Below are 20,355 nucleotides of genomic sequence, written 5' to 3' on the forward strand. Positions count from 1 at the left end.
GAGGTCTTGAGAGGAACGAAGAGAACGAGTAGGTTGGTATTTAGAGACTAAGCTAATGATGTAGCTGGGGGCCAAGTTGTGGATGGCTTTCTAAGTAGTTGTTAGTATTTTGAATTGAATTTGTTGGGTGAGCGGAAGCCAGTGGAGGGATTGACAGAGAGGAGTGGCAGACACAGAGCGTTTGGTAAGGTGAATGAGTCTGGCAACAGCATTTATGATGGATTGAAGAGGGGATAGACTATGTAGAGGTAAGCCAATGAGAAGGGAGTAGCAGTAGTCGAGGCGAGAGATGACCAGGGAGTGAATTAAGAGCTTTGTTGTGTCATTGGTTAGAAAGGGGCGTATTTTGGAGATGTTGCGGAGGTTGAGGCGGCAGGATTTGGACAGTGATTGGATGTGTTGCTTGAAGGGAGAGTTCAGAGTCCAGGACTACATCTAGAACCTTGGCATGTGGGGATGGACTTATAGTTGTGCCATCCATTTTGACAAATCAGGGGAAGTGGAAAGGGCATATGGGGGAGGAATGAATTTTAATGAATTTATGAATTAATGAATTTTATTGCAAAAAAAAACACAATACATAACCTAAATTTTTGGTAAACTATAAAGGATAATGTTATGCTGAGTAAATGGATACTTAACGTGCCACGCTTTAAAACTGCGCACACTCGTGGACTAGCGCCAAACTTCGGCACTTGCAAATCTCCATAGGCTACGCTTGAATTTATTTATTTTTTTTTTACAGGTTACCAGTTTAGAGTTACAGAGGTCATCTAGCTCTAAAATTGTTGCTCTCGCTCTAACGTTTGTGGCGACACCTCACGTGTGTGGTGCGAACGCCGCTTACATATGTGGGCAAAACCTATGAAAGATTTCCTTCTGCGTGCGAGTACAAGGGGACAGGGGGCGCTTTAAAAAAAAATGTTTTATAAAATTTTTTTTTTTTTTACACTATATATAATATAATAAAATATATATATATATATATATATATATATATATATATATATATATATATATATATATATATATATATATTATTTACCACTGTTATTCCTATAACAAGAAATAACAGGTCCTCTTTATAGAGACATCTGGGGTCAATAAGACCCCAGATATCTCCTCTACCCTAGAAAGAATCGGCTCAAAAAAAAAGTGGATCTCTGATTTTCAGGGGAAAAAAACTGTCATTGTTTACATCTGCCAGAGCCGGAAGTGACATCCTGACGTTGCGTCCGGCCTCCCACGGTCATAGAACTGGCCGGGGACCATCTGGTCAACTCTGTGGTGCAGCGGGAGGGGAGGGGGGTGGGGACGTCCCCTCCTGCTGCATGTAAAAGCAATCCAACGGCTAAACAGCTGCTAGGATGGCTTTTACAAGTGAGGTAATCACTGGCTAAAAACAAAGGTATCTGGATAATGCCTGTAGCTTCACCCATCCATCCAGATATCTCCACTGAGGATAGGACAACCTGACGATGTCATATGGCATCCTACAGGCGGAACTTATTATTTTGATGACTATAGTAAAGAAATACTTTGTCATCAGTTCTCCTGCTTACGTTATTACCTATTTGTGTTACCTTTTTTTTTTTTCCTTTCGTTTTCCACAGTGGTTTAACTTGAATTCCTTGTTAACGGGTCCAGAACTCATATCAGACACTTATCTTGCACTATTCTTGGCTCAGCTCCAACAAGAAGGTAAATCTCTCTGCATTTAAAGTAGAGCTATAACTTCCCATTAAGCAAAAAAAAAAAAACAGTGACAGTGAATAAACAATAGTGTACTAAAGGCCAAGGCACCACTGGTGGTATCTCTATGGTGTACTAAAGACCAAGGTACCAAGGGTGGTATCTCTATGGTGTACTAAAGGCCAAGGCACCAGGGGTGGTATCTCTATGGTGTACTAAAGGCCAAGGCACCAGGGGTGGTATCGCTATGGTGTACTAAAGGCCAAGGCACCAGGGGTGGTATCTCTATGGTGTACTAAAGACCAAGGCACCAGGGGTGGTATCTGTATGGTGTACTAAAGGCCAAGGCACCAGGGGTGGTATCTCTATGGTGTACCAAAGGCCAAGGCACCAGGGGTGGTATCTCTATGGTGGACTAAAGGCCAAGGCACCAGGGGTGGTATCTGTATGGTGTACTAAAGGCCAAGGCACCAGGGGTGGTATCTCTATGGTGTACCAAAGGCCAAGGCACCAGGGGTGGTATCTCTATGGTGGACTAAAGGCCAAGGCACCAGGGGTGGTATCTGTATGGTGTACTAAAGGCCAAGGCACCAGGGGTGGTATCTCTATGGTGTACCAAAGGCCAAGGCACCAGGGGTGGTATCTCTATGGTGGACTAAAGGCCAAGGCACCAGGGGTGGTATCTGTATGATGTACTAAAGGCCAAGGCACCAGGGGTGGTATCTCTATGGTGTACTAAAGGCCAAGGCACTAGGGGTGGTGTCTGTATGATGTACTAAAGGCCAAGGCACTAGGGGTGGTGTCTGTATGATGTACTAAAGGCCAAGGCACTAGGGGTGGTGTCTGTATGATGTACTAAAGGCCAAGGCACTAGGGGTGGTATCTCTTTGGTGTACTGAAGGCCAAGGCACTAGGGGTGGTATCTCTATGGTGTAATGAAGGCCAAGGCACCAGGGGTGGTATCTCTATTTTGTACTAAAGTCCAACGCACCATGAATCGCTGCTCACTCCTACTCAGAAACAACCACATATGCTGGATTGAGAGAGAGACCTGGATTGTGACATGGAGCCGGAGTCATTGTATTCCAGATTTCAGGCCTCCTATAAGGGCATTTTGAACGTATCCTTAATAGAGGTTAGTCTTAAGGTTCTGACTAGATGGCACATAGTCCCCACTTGCCTGGCCAGAATGTATCAGACAGCCTCCACAGAGTGTTTCAGAGGTTGTACGCTACGTGGCACCATGTTCCACATTAGGTGGTAATGTCCCAAAATTAGGAACTATTGGAACAAAGTATTTTCTATGCTCTGCAAATTAACTGGGTTTTCTATTGCACAGCAACCCCATCTTGCACTGCTTAACCGCTTCACGCCTAAGGGTAAAACAAATCCTAATGCCCAAGCACAATTTTGACACATGTTAGTAAACCTGTACATCTCATCACAACTACTTGGTGTATCCAGGTGGATTACACCTTTGTTTTTCAGGACAAATTGGGCTTTCATTTGGCATTAAATGGTTATGGATATCTCCTGGTGTGTGTGTGTGTGTGTGTGTGTGTGTGTTTATATATAATATATATATATATAATATATTATTCAGTATCTCACAAAAGTGAGTACACCCCTCACATTTTATGTAAATATTTTCTTCTATCTTTTCATGTGACAACACTGAAGAAATGACACTTGTCTACAATGTAAAGTAGTGTGTGTACAGCTTGTATAACAGTGTAAATTTGCTGTCCCCTCAAAATAACTCAACACACAGCCATTAATGTCTAAACCGCTGGCAACAAAAGTTAGTACAAGATATAATGAAATATTTACAAAAATATGAGGGGTGTACTCATACTCACTTTTGTGAGATACTGTGTGTGTGTGTGTATGTATGTGTGTGTGTGTGTATGTTAAATAAATAAATAAATATATATATATATATATATATATATATATATATATATATATATATAATATTCCAAAGGAAAACTGGCCCAAAATAGTAAAAAAAAATCATCCTTTTTTTTTTTTTTTTAAATTTAGCTGTATATTTATTTCTTGTTACTACCATAACCTTCGACCAAAGTGCAACCCAAAATAAATTCTCCTGCCCCTGACGCAGCAATACCACGTATTTGTTGTTTGTACCTATAGTACAGCCCAGAAGCATTAGTGCGCATTTTACTTTATTTGTTGTCCTACCTAAAACACACTGACCCTAACTGATACTAATTAAACACTTGCCGGCCACGCTATAGCCGAATGACGGCTACAGCGCGGGTGGCTGGTTCTGGCCTCCAGTGATTGCGCCCGCTGCGGGACTCGGTGGCGTGTGCTCTGTGATCAGTGTCCTCCAGACACTGCTAATCGCAGATCGAGGTAAAGAGCTAATCGGCGGCTCTTTACCTCATGATCAGCTGTGTCCAATCGGATGTCAACAGAAGCCAGTTATTGGCACTTCTCTCCTCATGCTGACAGCGCTTAAAATAGCGCATGAAAACCGCCTCCCCAGTGTGGAAGGTCGAGTGCTTTCACATTAGGGCGGTACGCTTGCAGGACGTTAGAAAAAGTCCTGCAAGCAGCAGCTTTGGGGTGGTTGGGAACTGCTCCCAAAACGCCCTGCCCATTGAAATGAATGGGCAGCGCTGCCGAAGCGCCTGCAAAAGGATTCGGCAGGCGCCGCAACACGAGCGCTTTAAACCCTTTCTTCAGCTGCTAGCAGGGGTTAAAAGCGCCCCGCTAGCGTCCGAAAAGCGCCGCTAAAAATGACAGTAAAGCTCTGCTAAAACCAGCGGCACTTTACTGCTGACTCCCACATCGCCCCAGTGTGAAAGTGCCCTTAGGGCCACTGCCGATGTTGGCGTCAGATTGCAGCGCCGCACTATTGCAGTCCCGTTATCATTCGCTGATCATCACCATTAGTAGTATACAAAAAAAGATCTAGTATATACAGTGAGTCCTCTACATATGAACCTTCGCGTTGCGAACTTTCAAAGATGCAAATATGCATCAACCCAGCGGGCTGAGTGAAAAAACAACTCACAGATCGCCGTACTGACACAAGCAATGTTGGTACAGCGATCTCTCCAGCTGTGCTATTGTGTTCTGGCAAAATATTGTTGTGGTTTTTTTTTTTTTTTTTTTTTTTTTTTTTAATTTTTTCAAACTTTTCGGTCTATTTTAGTTTTATAGTGCGAAAAAAAAAAAAAAAACCCAGTAGTGATGAAATGCCACCAAAAGAAAGCGTGTGTGTAAAAAAAAAATTGATATCAATTTTGTTTGGGTACATTGTTGCGTGTCCGCGCAATTACCAGGTAAAGTAGCGCAGTGCTGAATAGCAGAAAATGTCACGGTCATGAAGGGGGTTAGAACTTCCCGGAGCTGAAGTGGTTAAAGAGGGGTGCCCCTGTCCCTGACTCTTTTTAAATAACTTTATTTGTAAAGTTCCTGCAGTACACGGTTTGACAGTGCCATTCACCAGAATACTGTAACCCTTTTTTTTTTTTTTTATCCAGGCTACTCTATTTTTGTAGTAAAGGGTGACCTTCCAGACTGTGAGGCGGACCAGCTCCTGCAGATGGTTCTAGTTCAGCAGATGCAGCGACCGAGGCTCATTGGAGAGGACCTGGCTGTCCGAAACCAAAGGTAGACGTGGCAGCAGTGTTTTTTGTTTTTTCCAGTGTTTTTTAGCACCAGTAATTCCCAATCTGAAGTGATGGCGAGAGGCAGAATGGTTGGAGCATGGAGAAAGGCCACTGTTCCATAAACCTTTGGAAGGAAGAGAGGAAAGATCCCTAGTGCCGCACATCCACTGAGTCCTATGGTGGTAATAAGAGAGACAACCTCCGCCTGGCCATGCTGCCAACGCGTTTTGTTCCCCCCCCCCCTCCCCCCTCAAAACTTGTCATGGGGAACTCATAAACTTCATAAATCTTCACTGCTTTTCTAAAGCAAGCACAGAGTCTTTGTTGGTGAGCTGAGGTGGGCAGGAGCCGAGGAACAGATCGCTGCATATCCCTTTCTTGACTAAGCCTATTTCTGACATTTGGTGTTTACAAGTTAAAATCCGTATTTTTTGCTAGAAAATTACTTAGAGCCCCCAAACATTTATATATATATATATATATATATATATATATATATATATATATATATATATATATATATATATATTTTTTAGCAGAGAATCTAGAGAATAAAATGGCGATTGTTGCAATATTTTATGTCACACGGTATTTGTGCCGCGGTGTTTTAAATGCAACTTTTTGGGAAAAGGGACACTTTCATGAATTAAAAAAAAAAACAAAACCGTAAAGTTAGCACAATCTTTTTGTATAATGTGAAAGATGATGTTACGCCGAGTAAATAGATACCAAACATGTCACGCTTTTATAATTGCACGCGCTCGTGGAATTGCGACAAACTACGGTACCTAAGAATCTCCAAAGGCGATGCTTTAAAGTTTTTTTTTTTTTTTTTTTTTTTTTTTATGATTACCAGGTTAAGAGGAGGTCTAGTGCTAGAATTATTGCTCTCACTCTGACTATCGCGGAGATACCTCACGTGTGATTTGAACACCGTTTACATATGCGGGCGCGACTTCCGTATGCGTTTTCTTTGCTGCACAAGCTTGCGGGACGGGTGGGTTTAAACATTTTTTATTTTTTCTTATTTATTTTATTTATTTTTATATTATTAAATTGTGTTTAAAAAAAAAAAAAATCACTTTTATTGCTGTCACAAGGAATGTAAACATCCCTTGTGACAGTAATAGGTGGTGACAGGTACTCTTTATGGAGGGACCCCCGATTCCTCCTTTGCACTTCAAAGTATTCTGAATACTGTATATTTTTTTTAAACCAGCGCCATTGGCAGCCGAGTAACCAGGAAGTGATGTCGCTTCCGTGTTTACAATCAGGAGACTGGAACGAAGCCGTTTCTGGCTTTGTGCCAGTCTGTCCCTAGCCGCCGGAAGAGGCGGATCGATGATCAGGACTCCCGGTGGGACCTGAGCCCCGTTCAGAGCGGCGGGAGGCTGCGGGAGGGGGGGGACGTCCCCTCCCGCTCGGCCGGGATAACAGCCGAGCGGCTTTTAGCCGCATCGGTTGTTATCCCTGGAAAGCCGTTCGCCCGCTCTACAAAACGGTACCGGGATGATGCCTGCAGCTGCAGGCATCATTCCGCTATAACCCCCGAAAGCCGAGGCCGCACATCTGTGTACACTCGGCGGGAAGGGTATAATGATTAGCAGGGCAGCAGAAAAACACAACTCCTGCCTTTTGTTAACCAGGAAAGAACCCATCTGTGTACCCCCTGATGCTGGTTTCACTTTGGAACTAAAGTCATGGCTTGAGAATAAGCTCTACCCAAGAATTTAGACTTGTCCCGTTGAAGCTAAATTCTACATATCTGCTGGTGCTTGGTTTGAGTGACTCGGGTGCCCGTAATAATGCTGTCATTGGAATGGTGAATGTGGATAAGCAGGACTTATTAGTTAAAGAGTTGAATAAAGTAGAACTATAGATTGATAAAGGGAGGGTTATTTTTTTTTTTGCATCTCTGTCCCTTTTGGAGAGATTTCCCCTCATTTCCTGTCCCATAGCCAAACAGGAAGTGGGAGGAAATACCTCCAAAGTGAGGGAATCCTGGGGTGTCACTAGAGGTCGACCGATATGGGTTTTTCTCTGGCCGATGCCAAAGCCGATATTTAGAAATCGTGGTGGCCGATGGCCGATATATTAGGCCGATTTTTTTTTTTTTTTTTTTTTCCCTTCATCTCATAAAATCTAACAGTTATACCCCTTTCACACTGGGGCGTTTTTCAGGCGCTTTTGGGCTAAAAATAGCGCCTGTAAAACGGCTCCCCTGCAGTCTGTGTGAAAGCTCCAGTGCTTTCACACTGAGGCGATGTGCTGGCAGGATGTTAAAAAAAAGTCCTGCAAGCAGCATCTTTGGAGCGGTGTAAAACCGCTCCTCCACCACCCGTATTTAACCCCTTCCTCGGCCGCTAGCTGGGTTATAAGCGCCCCGCTAGCAGCAGAATAGCGCCACTAAAATGACGGTAAAGCGCCGCTAAAATTAACAGCGTTTTACCGTCAACGCCTGCCCGCTCCAGTGTGAAAGCAGCCTTAAGTAATAAGTGATACAGAAAATTTTTTATATTTAAACATTTATTAAACAAAACAAACCTCCAATCAGTTCACTTGTATGTAGAATTTCGATAAAAAAAAAAAAAACTATATCTTAAATATTAAATACACAAAAACAGGTAATCAAAACTTTTGGACGAAAAAAAAATGGGCTAACTTTACTGCATTTTTTTTTTTTTTTTTTTTTAATTTCATTACTGTATTTTTAAAAAAAAAAATTGCGTTTGAAAGACCGCTGCGCAAATACCGTGTGACATAATATATTGCAACAACCACTAGTTTATTCCCTAGGGTCTCTGCTAAAAAAAATATATATATAATGTTTGGGGGTTCCAAGTGATTTTATAGCAGAAAATACTGGATTTTTACTTGTAAAAGCAACAAGTGTCAGAAAAGATTTAGTCTTTAAATGGTTAAACTGAAAACTTCTCCACGGAGTTCAGTCTATTGATAAAAGAACCTGAAAGAGATGCAATGTATCTTCTTATCAGACTTGGCTGCCCAGAGGAGGAGAGAAGAAAACTTCAGACAACTTGCAATTGACTTCTATTACAGAAGTCATTTGCAAGTCCCGCTGAATCGGCTTTTTTTATCAGCACAATCGGCAGATGCCGATTAAGTAAAAAAAGCCATATATCGGTCGACCTCTAGGTGTCACCATAACTAATGTCCCCAAGATTTCACCTCCTAATACTTTTCTGGGGACAACTCAAAAATTTGGGAATTTCACTCTCTATGATAACGGTAAACAGGAAAAACTGGGGCACAGATAGCAATAAAAAGAAAAAAAACAAAACAAAAAAAAACTTTTCGAAATACAAAGTAAAGATACATAAATATTATTATAAAAAAAATGTTTTTTAAATCATCCTAACCGCGCCATAGCCGAAAGACTGCTACAGCGCGGCTCTGTTCCACACCCCTGGCGCGCATCTGGCACGCTCTCTGATTGCTGTGGTTTTTTTTTTTGAGCAAAAACATGGTGTGGGCTATCTAGGGGGAGGTTCTGCCAATCACAGCCTGTTTCTCTTCCCTCCATCCTGTATCTATATGCTTAGAATTACAGGGAAGTGAAGCCTCCATCAATCAACATGTAATATACCTCCCCCATTGTGTTTTGCTGTTTAGTGGGCATGAAAGAGTAGGTAGGGAGCGGGCTGTCACGCCCACATGTGTGACTCTTTAGTTTTAGTCACAGGAGCTGCACAGATAAGAAAAAGGAGGAAATGAATAGCTTAGAAGGGAACTGAAACTGGAGCATGCTCAGTAGATGTGGCAACAGCTGGTTTATACAATCTCAGGCTGCAGTGGGGACACAGACAAGGAGGGAGGGGCCATGAACAGCAGGATCAATCAGGTTTTTTTGCAGAATACAGAACAGCATGTAATACAGCATGTACTGACTGTTCTTAATGATATTGGTTTAATGACACTAACTTTTTAAAGAGTTAAAATCTCTAGCACTTCCTTTGGACACACAACTAAAATTGGGCTCTCTTCTTGTGCAGAGGGGTACAGCCCACAAGGAGGGGAGCATTCCATTCTGCTGTTTTGGCTTTGTGTCCATCCTGCTAGGGGTGCCCAGCCAGTTCTGTTCCGGGATGGCAAGCCCAGTTTGCAGGTTGCCAACCTGCCATCCCAGAGAATCCGTGTTCTGAATGAAGCGGGCGGTAGAGGAAGCAAGCGGCTGCTGAGCAGAGCCGCATAAGCCGATGCTTCCTGTATAGTGACAGGTGGAGTGATACCAAATGTACTCCACCTGGGATAGCAACAGCCAGCAATACCTGAATGGTAGACTTAAGACCCCTTTCTCACTGGGGTGTTTTTCAGGAGCTTTAGCGCTAAAAAAAGCGCCTGTAAAGTGCATGAAAAATGCCCCAAGTGCTTTCACACTCGAGCGGTGCACTTGCAGGACATTAAAATAAAAGTCTTGCAAGCAGCATCCTTGGGACGGTTTGCGAGTAGTGTAAGCACCGCTCCTCCACCGCCCCTGATTATTGGAATGCATGGGCAGCGCTGCCGAATCGCAGGCAAAGCAATTTGCAAGCAGCCCTTTTTAACCTTTTCTAGGGGGTTAAAAGTGCCCCGCTCCTGCCCAAATACAGCGGTAAAGCGCCGCTAAAACAAGCGGCGCTTTACCTCTACCGCCCCAGTGTGAAGGGCTCTAAAGGTAAGTTTATTACCTAAATCACAGTGTATATATGGGCATATCTGTTCTGCAGTGGTTACCGGGCTGCTTTCAAACTGATCCACAGGTGCAGAGCAGTGCGCCTGCGGGTTACCTGCACCGAGCCATAGACTTCTGTTATTACCTGCAAGTTTGGTGCGTTTTCAGAAAGTGCACCATACCTACAGGATATAATAGGATTCTATGGCAAAGTGCAGCTAACCCACAGGAAAGCCACAGTTGCACTACGCTGCACCCGTGGTGCGCGTAAACCGCAGCAAATCGGTGTAAAAGCAGCCTTCGGCCCCTTTCACACGATCGGTCCGACCCAATCGGACCCTCCTTCCACCCCTTTCAGCAGATTGTGTCCATTTACACCCGCCTACCTTCAATCCGATCCACTAAAAAAAAGGGGGGGGCGGGAATCCGTCCCCTTCCGTCTGATCACAGGGCCCATAGAGTAGAGCGTACTGTGTCCATTCTGAATATACGGAGTGGACACGGACCTGTCAATCGCCCGCTCCGCGACCGGTTACCAAGTCGCTTAAGTGGCTCTCCCTCTTCAAAGTGTTGGGCACCCCTGTGCTAGGGGGAGGGCTTATCCTGAGAGATCTGCTGTGGACCCAGAGAAAATGATTTTTATGACAAGTACAAACAAATTCCATTTTCAAAAATTATATTCCTGTACAGGAAGCATCTCATGTACTGTAAGCGGGGGGTCAGGTCCTTCTCGTTCTCAGTCTACTTATTAATATTGAGTCTTATTCTGTGACGCAGAGTTCAAAAAAGTGAGGAAGAGACCAAGTTGTACGATGCCACCACCGGGATGGATGAGGATGAAGAGAACCTACAGAAGGCCCTTGCTTTGAGCAGACAACAGATAGACATGGAAGACGAGGAAGCGGATCTCCGCAGGGCCATTCTTCTCAGTATGCAAGGTACAGGTGACAAGACTTGCAGAGAGCATTGCAGCAGGTTACTTAACACTTTCAGTATATGAGATCCGGTTATTGTGGAAAGCAATGTCCCTTCCTGTAGGAGAGGGCAGGGGGCAAAACCTGCTGCAGTAAAATCTTACCATTGGACTCCATGAGGGATGACTGAACAAGTATTTTCAGAACGTTGTGGCCTCCTTTCAGCAAAGAGGCACATTTTTTTTTTATTTTTTATTTTTTTTATAGTCTATCATTGCTGTAGTTTATAGTTGTGCTACAAAGGAAATGGATATATTTGTTTGTAGATGTCGGTCAGCCCACAAGTCTTCTCCTGTAATATTCTTTCAGGAGGACCTCGCCAGGATGTGACAGAATTGGCTTCCTCTAGCCAGCCGCAGACGTCGGAGATCTGCAAACAGGATTTGCTGACGCAAGAGCAGCTTCGTCAGAGGAGACAGATGTACTTTGAAAAGTAAGACCAGAGTAAAACCATAAGTGTAGTTATTTAGGGAAAGAAGAAAGTCTGTGATTGGATGTGGGTCCAGCATGACTTTCAAGCCTTAAAATTTAAAGTGATATTAAAGTTTAATTTTTTTTTTTTTTTTTTTTTTTTACGTAACATGTCATACTCCCCTGCTCTGTGCAATGGTTTTGCACAGCAATTAGAAAGACACATATAAAAGAGACAAAAGGAGCTGCGCACCCCGAAGATAGTTTATCTAGAAAAGTTTGTTCCCCAGTAGGGCTTTAAAACGGCAATGTACAACATAAAAGAGATTATTTCTTGTTGGTATAGGAGAAACAATTTATTTACAAAATGTCCAATGAAATCATTTGGTTGAATACAGTATGTACAAATAAAAAATCTGGTCCAATGACATAATTCATATTCCATAATACGGTAAAAAAAACCCACATTCGACACATCATTACATTACATAGTGTAGAGTAAACAAGCCCCGACGCGTTTCGACCTAGATACAGTCTCTTCAGGGGGCACGTTTAGATCTAAAAAATATATAAATATACATGTATTCAGAATTATAGAATTTATCGTCATTCATCACAATCGATCATGGTAGTGGATTTTACCGTTAAAAGAATGGAATGAGTGTTCCATATTCTAAGATGGTTGGAGCGATTGGAGAATCGGAGGGGTGCACAGGCCCACCCCCACTTCCCCAGGAAAGAAGAGCCAACCCCAAGGGGCTTACAAGGAGCCACACTAGTACACGCCCCCCTGGGGGGGCGAAAGAGTACACACCTGCAACAAACACCCATTGGTAGCCATTAGTTAATTGATAAATTAGTAATTAAATCATCATTGTAAATGTTTCAAGATGTATATACTGAGACTGACAGTAATTACAAATGTCGATGTATGAATATTTCAAAGTATTGTTTGCGTCCCATAAAATTCAAAATAAATGAATAGTCAAAGTAAAATGTCATTTTGTTAAAATGTTATAAAAGTGTGCTAATGTGAAAAGATGATTGTGATTCATGAATAGTAGTACTAAATGATACTACAAATAATTAAATAAGGTGCAAAGAAAATGCGAAGTGTAAGTGTAAAAACCGTGCACTGTGTATAAAAATGATGAGGTTTTGCACAGAGCAGCCCCGATCTTCTTTTTCTCGGGTTCCCCCGCTGGCGCTCCTCCCCCTTTACCAGTGCCCCCAGTAGCAAGCCGCTTGCTATGAGGGCAATGGTGCGTGCTCGCTCCCGAGCCCTGATCTATGCATCTATAAGACTACTAAAACTGGAGAGTGCAAAATCTTTTTTTTTTTTTTTTTAAGTTTTATTGTCAAAGCAATTTATTGAACAAGCTGCAGTTAGCAGCTGATTCGCTACCATGCACAGCTGCACCAGATTCTGAGTGCTCCAGCTTTCATAAATCTACCTCTTAGAGCAGCGCTCTGGCCCCGCCCCCACTCTCTCCTCATTAGCTCACTGGCTGTGGTTAACAGCAGTGGAAACCAATGGCTCCCGCTGCTGTGTCTCAGCCAATGATGAGAGAGACACCCGGAACAGCCAAGGCTCCCGTGCAAACTGCTGCATTTTGATGGGGCTCAGGTGAGTATTGAGGGGGCTGCCTGTAGGGGGAGCAGCGCACGTGCGCAATGATGCTAGGTATGATGGGACGTGTAGTCCTGAAGAGGGAGATCAGGTGACTTGGCATGATATTCATAGAGCACTCTCACCGACCAGAAGTTTGGAGAAGCAGCACAGAGGAAGCCAAAGGCTGCATCTGAAAAATCATTGCAATTTAAAGGAGAAGTACAGCCAAACCTCGTTTGGCTGTACTTCTCCTGTGGATCACAGGAGTGCAGTTCATTCTGCATTCCAGTGACCCGTTTTCAGTGGGCTGACATCAGAGCCAAGCCAGGCTGGGGCAAGATCTCTACAAAGTCATGATCCGCCCACATGCCTGGACCGGCACCCGGCTCAGCCTCTTGGCGAGCCGCTGAGAGCCTAAGCTGGCCACTCCTGCCCACTCCACAGACCTGTGGTCCGTTGAGCGAGGGAGAGGCAGAGCAGAGAGCCAGTGACAGATAGTCATTGGCTCTCTCAGCGAGCACTGATCAATGGTGTTTGAGCGCTCGGTTCTCAGCCTTAGGCTCCGTTCACACTGATGCATTTTTTTTATGCTCTTTGCAGAAACGCAGGACATTATTTTTAACATGAGTTCCTATGGAACACGTTCACATCAATGCATTTTGTTTTTGGAAAGGGTCAGGGACTTTTTTTTCCGTTTTTTGCATGTAATAGATTTCAATGGACCTGCATCCAAAATGCAAGCACTGTGTTTTTACCGCGATTTTATTTGTATTTTTTGCTTTAAATTCACTGTATGTAGCCGGTTGTGAAGGAGCGGGCCAGGAAGCTGGCAGTCACGTCCTTAACAACCGATGAGTCATCAGCTGTCAGCGGGAAAAAAACAAGTTGTAAAAAAAAAAAAAAAAAAAAACGCCATGGGGTCCTACCCCAGGTCTATACCAGACTCGAAGGTATGGATTTGGAGGGGACACCCCCACGCCAAAATAAAAAAAAAATGGCCCCCCCATAATCCATATCAGACCCTTATCTGAACATGCAGCCCGGGAGGTCAGGAAAGGAGGGGACGAGCGAGTGTGCCCCCCTCCTCCTGAACCATACTAGGCCGCGTGCCCTCAACATGAAGAGGGGTGCTCCTACCCAAAGCACCTTGTCCCCATGTTGATGGGGACAAGAGCCTCTTCCCGACAACCCTGTGCAGTGGTTGTGGGGGTCTGCGGGCAGGGGGCTTATCAGAATCTGGAAGCCCCCTATAACAAGTGGGCCCCCCTCCCCAATGTGAATGAGTATAGTGTACATTGTACCCCTACCCATTCACCAAAAAAAAATAAAAGTGTAGTGTTACAAAACACAAGGGAAGTCTTTTATCAAAAATTGTGTCTTCTCCTTCTTCCTCCGGCGTTTCTTCTCCCGGTGCTTTCTTCTTCGTCGTCCACCGCTGCCTGCTAAAAATAAAAAACACGCTCTTCCTCCCACGCTGGCTGGCTTCGTTGTGTCGACTCCCGCTGTCTGGCATTTCTTATATAGCCAACCTGGTGACGTCACCCGGAGAGCCCACCCCCTTGTGACGTCACACCTTCCTCTCTCCCCGACACACTGGGTGATGATGCCATCACCGGGTCCACACCTGACAACGGCCGGAACCCCTCTCTGCATAAGCCAGCGTCTCTCCAGCCACCCACCGCGCGCAGTCCTCCTGGTTTTCTGGCCAGACTTTCTCTGGATTACCTGAGCTTGTAATCTGAATGGTCTGGTGACTCTTGATGGTTAGAGGATCATATGTCCCCCTTTTATTAGTTTTGTGGGCACCTCTTCTTCTTCTTCTTTCCTTTTTTATTTATTTTTTTTATTTTTTTTGTTTGTTCGGCAAGTGTCACTGGTTTTGCATACTGCACTATGAGTATTGAGCTGGATGTTTTGTGAGCTTTTACTTATTACTTTATTTGAATTTGCTACTTTCTTTAGTGGCTGATGCCACCATACTACCTATGGGTAAGGCTTCCTCTTTGGGCAGTCTTTTTTCTTTTATGGTCGCATGACCACACTGGGCTTGAGCATCACACTGCCGTAGAAACCTCCTAGAGGTGTTTGAATGGGGAAGATGTGCAAATCGTAATGGGTATGTGAGGGTCACCTCCCTCCAAAGCATTCAGCATGCAGTTTTGGGGAGCAGAAGTGCTGAGACACAGGTCAGTTAATTACAGGAGAGACACGCAATTGCATTTTGAGTATTGTATAACCTGTTTGGTTTACACCTTTCATAAATGGCCTGTACTGTAACAGTGTTTTATTTTAGGCAGCAACAGTCGAAACCTGAACTACAAGAATCTGCAGAGAACAATACCACGGCCAACTCTGCAAACACAGACCAAGGTTTGTTTTAATTTTAACCCCTTCCTGACGCTTGTACACACATAGGCGGCCTCACAGAAGTGCGTCTTTATCCATGATTCTGCATACAGTGAGGGAAAATAAGGATTTGATCCCCTGCAAATTTTGTAAGTTTGCCCCTTACAAAGAAATGAAGGGTCTAGCATTTTTATCATAGGTGTATTTTAAATGATAGAGACAGAATATCAACCAAAAATCCACTAAACACGATACAAATATTATAAATTGAGTTGCAGTTCAGTTAGTAAAATAAAGTATTTAATCCCCAAGCAAAACATGACTTGGTGGAGAAACCCTTGCTGCCAAGCACAGAGGTCAGACGTTTCTTGTAGTTGATGACCAGGTTTGCACTCATTTCAGGAGGAATTTTGGTCCACTCTTCTTTTACAGATCTTCTCTAAATCCTGAAGGTTTCTTGGCTGTTGCATGGCAACTCGAAGTTTCAGCTCCCTCCATAAATTTTCTATAGGATTAAGGTCTGGAGACTCCATGTCCTTAATGTGCTTCTTCTTGAGCCACTCCTTTGTTGCCTTGGGCGGTATTTTCTGGGTCATTGTCATGCTGGAAGACCCATCCATGACCCATCTTCAGTGTTCTGGCTGAGGGAAGAAGGTTCTCATCCAAGATTTTCTAATACATGGTCCCGTCTATTGGCCTCTCAGTGTGGCAAAGTCAGTCTTTACCTTTTTAGCAGAGAAACGGTCCCAAAGCATCATGTTTCCACCTCAGTACTAGACTGTAGGGATGGTGTTCTTAGGGTCATAGTCAGCATTTTTCTTCCTCCAAACACGACGAGTCCCCCTCTTCAAGAAGGCACTTGTACAGTCATGCCAATGAACATCTAAATGATTCAGAGAAGGATTGGGAGAAGGTGCTGTGGTCAGATGAGACCCAAAATTGAGCTCTTTGGCATTAAATCGACTCGCCATGTTTGGAGGAAGAAAAATGCTGACTATGACCCTAAGAACACCATCCCTACAGTCAAGCATGAAGGTGGAAACATTATGCTTTGGGGCGGTTTCTCTGCTAAAGGTACAGACTGACTATGCCACATTGAGGGGCCAATGGACGTGGCCATGTATTGTACAATCTTGGATGAGAACCTTTTTCCCTCAGCCAGAACACTGAAAATGGGTCTTCCAGCATGACAATGACCCAAAACATACCGCCAAGGCAACAAAGCTTTTTTTTCCTAGTTTTTGTCAGAAAATTTTGTAAAAAAGCCTCATCAGCGCCCACTGATGGGTGCTGATGAGGCTGCCGCGGTGGGCGCTGATGAGGCTGCCCCGGAAATGCCATTGCCAATTTTGTAAAAAAGCCTCATCAGCGCCCACTGATGGGCGCTGATGAGGCTGGCGCGGTGGGCGCTGATGAGGCTGCCCCGGTGGGCGCTGATGAGGCTGCCCCGGTGGGCGCTGATGAGGCTGCCCCGGTGGGCGCTGATGAGGCTGCCCCGGTGGGGCACTGATGCTCACTGATGAGCAGGCAGACTGACATCACTGTTGGGGCTGCACTGATAATCAGTGCCCTGATTATCTGTACAGGTCTCCCATCAGGAAATGCCATTGATCGGCTCCCCTCTCCTCATACTCTGTCAACGTGAGACGAGGAGAGTCGATAACTGGCATTTCCTTGTTTACATGTGATTGGACATAGATGATCACATGGGTAAAGAGCTGTGTCATCAGGTCTTTACCGAGAATCGGGGTCACGTCATGTCCCAGTGATATGACATTGTCCCAGAACAATAGAGCATACCGCCCGCTGTCATTTGTCTACAACAGGGATATGCAATTAGCGGACCTCCAGCTGTTGCAGAACTACAAGTCCCATGAGGCATAGCAAGACTCTGACAGCCACAAGCATGACAACCAGAGGCAGAGGCATGATGGGACTTGTATTTTTGCAAGAGCTGAAGGTCCGCTAATTGCATATCCCTGGTCTATACGGTGGGTGAGAGGGGGTTAACAGCAGTGAGAGCCAATGACACCCACTGCTGTCTCAGCCAATGAGGAGAGAGCGTCCCAGACAGCCGACACTCTAGTGCCCCATCGCTGGATGGAGATAGGGCTCAGGTAAGTGGGGGGGGGGGCTGCTGCAGACAGAAGCTTTTTTTTTTTTATCTTAATGCACTTTAAGAGTCAATGCTTCCAAATTGTGAATGAGATTTGCTGTGCTACAGAGAATATACTGTAAACACTAACACCAGACCTTCTCCTGCAGATCCTGCAACGAACGATGAAGACTTGCTCAGAGCCCCCATAAAAATATCCATCAATACAGGCGGGACAGGACCGAGACCCCAGGAAAAATGACCCTTGGGCTCCGGGCCTGTCTGTTTACACTGACCTGCTTTTGTTGCGCAGGTAGTAAAAGGATGTACATATTCAGTCTATCCTCTGGACGGGCGTCTGCTTTTGGGATATATTTGAAGCTTTTATGGGTGTCTTTTTAAAAAAGGTGTCTGTGTGGCATTTTACTTTCACAAGAAGATCATCATGTTGTCCTGCTTTTTCCTGATCTCCAGATGTGGTGTCTCCGTCATACCAGAAATATCTCCACAAGTCCCGCTTTGTTACCTGGCTGAACTTCACACGACCAAACGGAGCTCGCAGCGCGGCCATCGCTTCTCTCCAAAGTCCATTCTGTTTACATTGCTGATTGGCCAGCAGTATCAGCTTGTCCTATCAGAAACTGTTCTAAGGGGGGGAGGGGGTGGATCTGTCACAAAGCAATGTCGGGAGACTCCAAAGCAGTTGGCCTTTCTCAAGCTGCATCGTAGTTTTGGGGCAGCAAAATTGCCTTGAAACGAGTATATGTGGGCAAGAGGGCGGCTGCTTCCATCAGAGGCTTCAGGTGACGGGTCTTTTCGATTTGTGGCAGAAAAGTGCATCTGTACAGCAGTTATAAATCTAACGATGATCATGATGATGATCATGAGGAGGAGGAGTGTAAGAGAGACTCAGGACTTGGTTCTTACAATGAAGGTATTTGTATATTTTTCATAACTGAGCTCCAGGAAGATATAAAAGGCACAAAAAAAAATGCAGCTCTGTATTCATCATTAAATGTATTATTTTTTTTTTTTTAAATGCAAGCAGTGTAAATACCTGAATTTTGAACCTGGTTACCAGCCTCTTGCAGTCCCCGTTTCAGCAAAGCTCAGAGCGGGAGGGGGGAGAAGCTGATATCGCCTTGAGGCGATTCAGTTCGCATGTGCAAGCGCTATACAAATCATTCATTCATTCAGAAGCAGCACCAAAGAGGTAAAATCGAGCATGCTGCAGTGAAAGGAGGATGCTGACAGGAGGAGAGAGCGCGACAGATGAGCTCATCGGCCTGCTGCTTCTGGTTTCACTGTCCAGTCACAGACTGGGTCTCTCTGGGCAGGAAAGAGGACCTGCAAGTGAAAGTGCAACTGTAGCAGAGAAAAATTTAGGTCGCTTTGTCTGCTATACAGGGCCGGTGCTGTCTGACTGGATGGTTAAAAACACAATTTCAATTTTGTAGGTAAAGCAAACGGTTTGCTTATTTCGATATTTACTTAGTGTCCATGTTTATTGTGCCATGATTAAAGAGTAACTCCACTTCTGTTGGGGAAAAACAAAACAAAAAAAAACAATCCCCACTGGATGATGTATGTACCAAGGATCTAAGAAAGCTCTGTTGCAGAATCATTCCCGTTTCGGCTCTGGAAGAACAGCTCTTTGTTAGATCATATCTTGTGCAGGATTGATTCTGAATGGGAGTGATTAGTTCATTGCAAACAGCTGATGTGCTTTTAGACTCCATTCACACTTGTGCGACTCCAGAGTCCGGCGACTTTGGAGTGCAACTTTAGATGGGTGCAACTTGGATGTAAATTGTTGTCCCTCTGCAACGTTGAACCCCCATTGTTGCATGTAAAACATTCAGTAGTTATGACTTTCATGCAACTTTTGAGGGATAACATTGAAGTCTATGGCCCTCAAGTTGCATGAAAGTCGGACCACAGTAGTGCATGAAATACTTTGAAATCGCTGCAACTTTAAGTCACACATATACTATATTACCAAAAGTATTGGGACGCCTGCCTTTACACGCACATGAGCTTTAATGGCGTCTTAGTCCGTAGGGTTCAATATTGAGTTGGCTCCGCCCTTTGCAGCTATAACAGCTTCAACTCTTCTGGGAAGACTGTCCACAAGGTTTAGGAGTGTGTCTATGGGAATGTTTGACCTTTCTTCCAGAAGCTGGCTCGCAGTCTCTGCTCTAACTCATCCCAAAGGCGCTGAGCTCAGGACTCTGTGCAGACCAGTCGAGTTCCTCCACCCCAAACTTGCTCATCCATGTCTGTATGGACCTTGCTTTGTGCTCTGGTGTGCAGACATGTTGGAACAGGAAGGGGCCGTCCCCAAACTGTTCCCACAAAGTTGGCAGGATGAAATGGTTCAAAATGTCTTGGTATGCTGACGCCTTAAGAGTTCCCTTCACTGGAACTAAGGGGCCAAGCCCAACACCTGAAAAACACCCCCACACCATACTTTCCCCCCTCCCCCAAATGATTTGGAGGGGTGGCCCAATACTTTTGCCAATATAGTGTGAATGAGTGAGTTAGAGGAACTTGACTCAACCCGATAGAACACCTTTGGGATGAATTAGAGCAGAGACTGCGAGCCAGGCCTTCTTATCCAACATCAGTGCCTGACCTCACAAATGCTCTTCTGGAAGAATGGTCAAACATTCCCATAGACACCCTCCTAAACCTTGTGGACGGCCTTCCCAGAAGAGTTGAAGCTGTTATAGCTGCAAAGGGTGGGCCAACTCAATATTGAACCCTACGGACTAAGACTGGGATGCCATTAAAGCTCATGTGCGTGTAAAGGCAGGCGTCCCAATACTTTTTACAATATAGTGTGTGTAAATTGCAAGGATCTTAGCAAACTTTGTTGAGTCCTTCCTGGTCTTGCTCTGGAGGAACAG

The 20,355-nt window shown here is 44.5% G+C and overlaps 1 protein-coding gene across 1 annotated transcript in view; it reads left to right on the forward strand.

Annotated features, from left to right (window-relative positions):
• Positions 1-18,321, forward strand: part of ATXN3 (ataxin 3) — a gene marked incomplete at its 5' end in the record, with an annotated part of 36,137 nt that extends 17,816 nt beyond the window's left edge. The window contains 6 exon segments of the mRNA XM_073610060.1: positions 1,614-1,701; positions 5,208-5,337; positions 10,786-10,946; positions 11,292-11,415; positions 15,299-15,375; positions 17,617-18,321. Coding sequence (XP_073466161.1) covers positions 1,614-1,701; positions 5,208-5,337; positions 10,786-10,946; positions 11,292-11,415; positions 15,299-15,375; positions 17,617-17,708 — 672 coding nt within the window.
• Between the last annotated feature and the right edge of the window lie 2,034 nt (positions 18,322-20,355).

This window comes from Aquarana catesbeiana, linkage group LG13 (genome assembly GCF_042186555.1).
Source record: "Aquarana catesbeiana isolate 2022-GZ linkage group LG13, ASM4218655v1, whole genome shotgun sequence".
Taxonomy (NCBI): Eukaryota; Metazoa; Chordata; class Amphibia; order Anura; family Ranidae; genus Aquarana; species Aquarana catesbeiana.